Source organism: Helianthus annuus, chromosome 7 (assembly GCF_002127325.2).
Source record: "Helianthus annuus cultivar XRQ/B chromosome 7, HanXRQr2.0-SUNRISE, whole genome shotgun sequence".
NCBI lineage: Eukaryota > Viridiplantae > Streptophyta > Magnoliopsida > Asterales > Asteraceae > Helianthus > Helianthus annuus.
In genome coordinates, this window is record NC_035439.2 from 113,747,671 (window position 1) to 113,755,605 (window position 7,935).

Below are 7,935 nucleotides of genomic sequence, written 5' to 3' on the forward strand. Positions count from 1 at the left end.
GAAGGCTTTGGACCCCTGGTTAATAGGGTGTGCCTGTGCAGACCTGCTCTGACTTTGCGAGTTGGTGAGCATGAGTTGGTGGGACATGACTAGTTACTGTTCCTCGATTCCCTCATTATACAGCTTTTCATCCGATGAACCTTTCAACCTTTTAAGCTCTTTGCATATTAATAGTTTTATTTGTCCTTGGGCTACCCCCGTCGTCAAACCCCATATTAGATCAACAAAAACCATGACACATTCTTATATGACAAGTGTCCATTTGTTAAATCAAAAGTCAGGGAGTTGATGATAAATTTTAGGGAAAATGCCACTAAAATGTAACTAAGTTTGTCAGGTGTCTCAATTAAGTCATCCAAACTTTTTTTGTCTCTCTAAAGTCACTAAACTTTAATTTTGTGTTCTAATACTATGTAATTACCAGGTCATCAGGTTATCATGTTTTTCTTTTGTTTTTTATTTTCTTTTTAATGCTTTATGGATATTATTTATATTAGGTGTATTTTATAAAATAAAAACATATTATAACCTACGTAATAACCTACGACGTTTCATTCCTCCAAAACCCTAGACGACATGAACAGCTGCAACGGTGACGATCAACCTTCAACCTTTGATGACCAGATTCGCGATTCGTCGGGTATGATTGCTTCGATTCGTTTTTGTTTTTGTTTTTGAGGTTGCAGTATTACTGAATACACAGTTAAACATAGCATTGACTTTCGTCCTCAGGTTTCATCTATTTGGTGGAATTTTAGTTATTTGATTAATAGTATTTGCATTCTCAATTAGTTAGGCTTATGAAATGTATTTGCATTCCCTTATAAACGAACAGTTAATTATTGTATTTGTATACAATTAATTATTAGCTCTCTTAATTATTGTATTTGCATTCCCTTATAAACGAAGAGTCATTAATTTTTCAATTTTTTTAGAGAAAAATCCATGTCATTAATTTTATTTTCCAAATCATATTAAAAATAAAAAAAAAATAAGAAAACTTGACACATCATCATTACTCACCTGATAATTACACAGTATTAGAACATCAAATGAAACTTGAGTTATTTTACACAGACAAAAAAAGTTTCTATAACTTAATTGGAACACTTGTCAAAATTGGTTACATTTCTACGAAGTTATCCCTAAATTTTATAAAATAGATATGCCTATGCAATAACAATACACTTTTGAGTGTAATTACATATTTTACACACATAATGACTCATTTTTTAGTGTAATTACATATTTTACACACATAATGACTCATGAGAAATAATAATATACACATGCGACCAAAAATACACTCCTTTCTTAACCCTATCATCTTTTCCGCCACTCCAATCTCATGAAACCAATCAAATCTAGGGTTTCATCTCCGATCTCGAACAGCAACAATTATTTCTTCTGCACGCAATCCTGAAACCTCACCGCCGCTATGGCGGACTCAGTTGCCGATCCCGGCGGACCTGAACCACCTCCGCCGGATTCATCGGCGGTTGCGGACCTAGACGCCACCATGAGCCGGTTAACGCTATCTAAAAAGCGAGACGATAACTGTCACAACTCCGATTCAACTACAACTACTGTATTTGTTACTGATAATACTCGTTCTTCTTCGGAGGTTTCTGCTGATTGTTCAGCTCCGGTTAGGTCTTCATCTGGCGGTGCGCTGGATGATTTGGTGAATTCTGTTGATCAGTTTCTTCGTGATGCGTTACGAAACCCTAGGGAGCGCCTTTCAGGTGTGTGCGTGTTTTTTTTTTTTGTTTTTTTTTTAAAGTTTTTTGCTGTTATGAGGTTTTTTTGAATTGTATGTTTGTTATATGTGTTGGTGATTGTTTTAGAAAGGGATAGATTGCAATTAGGGCTCCATAGATGCTGTTATGAGGCTTTTTTGAATTGTATGTTTGTTATATGTGTTGGTGATTGTTTTAGAAAGGGATAGATTGCAATTAGGGCTCCATAGAAGTTGCAAAATGACATAGTGTATTAATGTTGAGGTGTGAGGCTCTAAATGTTGCTATATAATATAGCTTGACTATTAGGTCAACTTTTAAAGATTGTTCTAAGTGCTCCACTCATTTGGTGATTGCAGTTTGATGTGTTTTCAACAGTTTGCTGTCATTTATGACTAGATTGACAATGTATTTAGTGTAATATGTTTTTATAAGGTCAAAATTACTTGAAGGTACTGGCATGGGAGGCAAGCTTGTTGGATTATGAATGGTTCTTTATTAAAATACCAAGAAATACACTTCGTTTGTTGAACTTTTAGGAGGCATGTTACTTAGTTGTTTGGTCATTGGGGTTGCTGTAATAATGACTTCTCGAACATGAACTATGTAGGGTGTTATTGCAGTGTCTTTACTCGTTTTCTGTTTTCATAGTTTTTTAGTTAAAGTTAGTGAAGGTTACGTTGGTAATATTATGAGAGCTACTTTAACTTTAAACACAAAAAACTTTTTGCTATGTGTTATTAAGTTTATAAGTGGACATTGCTTATAATTTAAGTGGATTATTAGGATGGCCATGGAACTATTGATTGAGTGATTCTTTTGTTTAGTAACGCACTCCTTTTCCGAGAGTGACATATAAAGATACGCAAGTTGTAGCTACAATATGTAAACATAATGCATACTTCAGTTTGCTAGGTTAATAACACTTTGCTAGCATACTGAACGGATTACTTGGAATCTGTTAGGCTTTGCATGGTGACCATCAGTAAGGGTTATGAGCCTGATTGTGTTTACTAAATGAGGCAGTTTTGTTTTTACCTCACGACTCAAATGAAGTCGCATGCTGTAGTCTTTGTCTTGGCTTTATAGTGAATACATGCAAATGGTGACATGCTATATGTAAATCAAGATTTTGTATTATATATCTGTGGCATTTTCAAGAGGGATTTTTGTGTGATACAAAGGAGCATGCTTATAAATACTTTTGGCAAATCATTCTGCCTAAATATCTATATATTTTCTTAATCTTCTGCTCTAGATAATTAATAAAGGCCATATTTGTTGTATTTTCTCAGTACTACGCATGGAGCAGGATGTGGAGAAGTTCATTGCTGATCCTTTGCAACAACAAATGGAGTTCCAGCAGTTGCCCACCTCATACCTGCGGTTAGCAGCACACCGTGTGGCTCAACACTATTCACTCCATTCCATGGTTTTATTAGACAACACCCTTCCTGACGCTTCTGGTTCTCGAATCATTATTCGTAAGACTTCCGAATCTCAGCGCCCTTTAATCCGTTTAGCGGACATCCCTGTTAACATACCCACAGAGGACAACCTTAACAACAACGTTGTCAAGGTTGCAATCAAACAAAGGCAAAATAAACGATCACAGGCCAACAGTGGACCAAACTCAAATTCCTTAAAAGACAACAGTTTAAAGAGTGTAGAGGAGAGAAAAGAAGAATATAATCGAGCACGTGCAAGAATATTTAGCTCTACCTCAAGCTCTAGTGAAACAAGGACGCTAGAAGTATCCCATCCTAATAATAGTTCGTTAACAACGTCAAAAGTAGAAGTATCTGTTCCTGATGTCAGCAGTTCAGTCGATTCTTCTGCAGGAAGCAGTAGATCAGGTAGAACTAGAACAGAAAAAGAGCCAGTTGCTAGGTCAAGGAGTAATAGTAGAGTGGCTATCTTTCGTGATCGTGAAGTAGAGCAGAAGGATCCGGATTATGACAGAAACTATGACAGGTCAGCTTAACTAGGAGCAGTAACACTATGCTTTATTTTTTTCCATTCATAGGCTTCTAGGGCTGCAAACGAACTGAACGTTCGTGAACCGTTCGGCGGGAAGTTCGTTTGTGTTCGTTCGTTTAATAAATGAACAAACACGCGCAAGAATTTTTGTTTGTTTAGTTAAATGAATGGACATGAATAGAGGTCGCATTTGTTCGTTTATGTTCGTGAACGTTCGATAACGTGTTCATTTGGGTTCAATAGTTTATTGGGGTTTTAAGTTTTTATATTTCATTTTTAAACACTTCAAAATTTTCACTAATAAATTAACTAATAAATATTAGTGTATTGTATTTTTTTTTAAAATTATTTAAATTAATATTAGGTTAGTATACTATGGGTGGATCTACGTAATATTTGCGATGAAAGATACCGATTTTATTCAAAATTTAATACATGTTCCTTTGTGTTGTGTTCGTTTGTGTTTGTAAACGTTCGTTTGTGCTCATTTGTGTTCATGAACGTTCGTTTGCGTTCACTACCTAAACTTAATGAACGGACACAACCGGACACAAAGACATTCAATTTCTTAATGAACAAACATGGACAAAAAATCTCGTTCGGTAAGTGTTCATGAATAGTTCGTGAATTGTTTGTAGCCCACTTCTCAGTTTGTTATCATATGGACTGAAGAACTAGATTTAGTTTATTATGCAGCATAACTAGCAGCAATAATACGTTTATTTTTTTAGATATGCACAACGATTTGATCCAGGGTTTGCGTTTAACGGAGGCTCATATCCTATACAACCGATGTACACACCAGTCGTGAACTACAATACTGAATTTCCTCAGCTCAGTTCAGTCCATAGGTCTTTTATCTCTACCGAACACCAACCGCGTGCACTTCCCCAACATTTACCTGGTCCATGGGTCCCACCTGCAGGAATAGGCTACAGGCCTCTAGATGCAATGGTTGCTCCATTTAGTCCCAATCATATGGGCCCACATTCAGCTTCCACCCTCTATATGCAGTATCCATGTCAGCGGCCTATGATGACATTCATTCATCCCTGTGAACAGGTTCATCAACATTATGCACAGGTAAGGAACAGTTAGGCCTGTAAATGAACTGAATGAACACGAACAAAGGCATGTTTGTGTTCGTTCATTTGACTTTAACCAAACGCGAACACGAACATATAACCGAACACATTTTTTTGTTCATGTTCGTTTATTAAGAAAATGGGTGTGTTCGTGTTCGTCTATGTTTGTTTGTTTAAAACCTAAACGAACAGTTCATGAACATAAATGAATATAAACAAACAAACTTAAGCGAACATAGATTAACAAACAATAAACAACACAAATGGACATAATTGAACAAACGTAAATGAACACACATGAACATAATTGACTAAACATAAATGAACTTAATGTAAATTTTTATATAAATTAGTGATTAATTATTTTAAATTAATTGAAAAAACCCATTTTTATTACTTGAAAGTCCCATTACCAATTAGTTATATCTATATCCGTAGTTCGAAAATTCCTTTTATGTTTAATATTCATATAAAAAATAACTAATGTATTTAAATTGAAACGAACAAACATAAATGAACGAACAAAACGTATGTTCATGTTAGTTCGTTTAATTAAATGAACAAAAAATTATGTTCATGTTCATTCGTTTATTGAATAATCGAGCATAAACGAACTTCCCCCCGAACAAGTTCACGAACAGTTCATGAACGTTCAGTTCGTTTACAGGCCTAGGAACAATCATATATATCAATTTAATAGGACATCACGGTATTTTAATAAGTTGATTGTTATCTGAATGATATTTTTTTGACTGCAGTCTCAGCAACAATTTGATGCAAGTTTTGGATTAGCCCGGCCCCGGTGAGGGACGTGGGCCATGCCTGCACCTAGCTAGAGCTATTGAATTGTCATGCTTTATCTGAGCTGGCAGAGGTGCAGGCATAACCTACTGAGATTGGATGAGATGGACATTAGTATCTTGGATTTAACTTTTTGGTCCGTTTCATCAATCTCGATCTTGATAGCTTTATAGTTATATGGTGAAGCTCATTGGTCCCAACAATGATGTTGAGTTGATCCATAAGTGCTTGACAAGAAAGGTTGGATAAAAAAGAAAAGACTATCGGAGCTGCAAATGTGCGCGTATTTTTCTAGCCAATGTACTTTTTAGCATCTTCTCTCTTGTTTTCTTTTATTACTTCTCTTGAATAAAAGTTATATAGTTTGGTTATTTACTACTTACTGAAAAGGAAAAGAAGATAGAACCTGTTGGGTGCTTTTTTCATTGAAAAGGTTTTACATAAAGGTTTTTCGGAGGTCATTAATTTCGAAAATATTTTTCTTTTCTACTAAATAAGGGTAAATCAGGCAATAATTACCTTTTGAAACAATGGCTTAATAGATACCGAAGGTAACATTCTTTTTCTATCTAGTTGAGAGTTGAGACATATTTTAGCATTAAGTGGTTGAAGTTTTTGGGGTGCTAGGTTTAAGGTGGCAAAGTCAGGCACTGTCAGTTAGGTTGGTTAGTGAGTCAAATAGGTTTGGGTCAAATCACGTTTCATGCTAAAAATTTTATCTTCAAATAAATGGTAATTTCAAAGTTGATCACCAAAAATATGTTATTTCACTAGTAGTATTTAAACATCTAAAATTAAATGATTTATGTATGAAGCTTTTTGCTTTAAAAATACACTTCAGGCAACTTTTGGTTTAAATACTTTGTTTTCATAAGCCATGTTTTAGTATGACATGTTTGACCCATTAATAACTGAAACATAACTGAATATACCCGTTATAATTTATAAATAATGGGTTGAAACTACCACCTATAATATTGTTACTTGATGTGTAGTAATTGTGTTCTTTCTCTGTTGTTTTACAGCCCCACAAAGCATAGAAGGGAGAAGTGCGCATGTTTGGGTTGTGTATACTTTTTGGCTGGTGAATTTCCGCAAAAAAAGCTCCTATCATGTCACTCTTTTGTTGGGTGAATAGAAGAAGAAAATGGCATAAACACGAAGTGGATTCGAATGTTGTGAAGTTTGAAACTCATATGCAATGCTTGTCACTGCTTATGGTTTTTGGTAGAACTACAAGCTCTGCATCATGGATGATGGCTTGAAGACCGTGCTCACAAAGGCCCGGGACCATGTCTTGGTTTGATCGTTATTAAACCAAACTGAACCAGATGGGAAAGTATTTCTGTTCAGGTGAACTTTTTTTGGGTACCCATGAGAACTTCTTATCGGATAACTCACGGAACCCGTCAATGCCCTGCTAGGGATCAAGTTTGTTAATAATTGGAAGCAAGTTTCAAAGACCTCTTGCTAGAGGGTAATCACGTGCTTACCGCGGCACTGCTCCTTGAAGGTTATCTGCAACCTTGTTAACAGTGTTAAAAGATATTTAAGTTGTTTCAAAATGTCCCAAACTAGGGAAGATTGGTATAGGCTTCTCCAATCACTTTCTAAGTCGCCAATGGTTGTTATTTTGCATTTGTTTTGCTCTAGAAAGTCTAGATGGGTAGGGTGTCTTACATTCAGTTCTGTTCTTGGAATTAAATCGTTGTAGAACTCAACTCGTATCTTCAGTGGTGTTCTGGGAAATGCTTTTGTTTGATATTTTTTCGTTTTTAACATTCCAGTTTACAACTTGTTATTTAAATTATCGACGTTAACTTTCCTTCACTGGTACAAACAAGTTGTAAGTTTTTAACATTCCAGTTTACAACTTGTTTGTACCAGTGAAAGAAAGTTAACATCGATAATTGATGAAGGATTTTTAATTTAAATAACGTGATTAACCAACCAAATACAGTTTTGGATTGAATGTCATCTGTTGCTAGTTTTAGTTATTTTATGAAAGAAATGGGACGAAGTTGTCAGTACAATATACGCATTTATATATTTTTTAAATATTGAGAATTCTGGTGTTACATATTCATGTAACGTTGGATGGGGATTGGAGTTTGATTTAGAGACGAAATTGATATCCATATTCAGTTTTTGGTTTGAATACCAAAATTAAGTTAGTTCACAACTTCACATAGGTGGTGTTTGGTATACATTAGGAGATGGAATTGAATGGACTATTGCCAAGAGAATGAAAAAAAAATTTGTTTGGTTGGTCAAGGGAACGGAATTAATCACATGTTTGGTTGGTCACTTGGAGCTATATCGGTTCTCAT

At 35.2% G+C, this 7,935-nt stretch overlaps 1 protein-coding gene across 2 annotated transcripts; it reads left to right on the forward strand.

Moving 5' to 3' along the window:
- The first annotated feature begins 1,292 nt into the window (after window positions 1-1,292).
- On the forward strand, window positions 1,293-7,381 carry LOC110868238 (R3H domain-containing protein 1). 2 transcript variants are annotated; one of them, XM_022117358.2, is made up of 5 exons: window positions 1,293-1,745; window positions 3,035-3,713; window positions 4,451-4,802; window positions 5,563-5,905; window positions 6,631-7,381. In XM_022117358.2, the coding sequence occupies exons 1-4, from the start codon at window positions 1,439-1,441 to the stop codon at window positions 5,608-5,610; spliced, it is 1,386 nt and encodes a 461-aa protein (XP_021973050.1). In that variant the 5' UTR covers window positions 1,293-1,438; the 3' UTR covers window positions 5,611-5,905; window positions 6,631-7,381. The 2 variants fall into 2 exon arrangements, with proteins under 2 accessions (XP_021973050.1, XP_021973051.1); XM_022117359.2 differs by having other exon boundaries at window positions 5,563-5,888.
- The last annotated feature ends 554 nt before the right edge of the window (window positions 7,382-7,935 follow it).

Coding starts and splice junctions, on each gene's coding strand:
- LOC110868238 (XM_022117358.2), top strand. CDS start 1,439: ATGGCGGACTCAGTTGCCGATCCCGGCGGACCTGAACCACCTCCGCCG. Junction 3,714..4,450: donor TATGACAGAAACTATGACAG/GTCAGCTTAACT, acceptor TTATTTTTTTAG/ATATGCACAACGATTTGATC. Junction 4,803..5,562: donor TTCATCAACATTATGCACAG/GTAAGGAACAGT, acceptor TTTTGACTGCAG/TCTCAGCAACAATTTGATGC.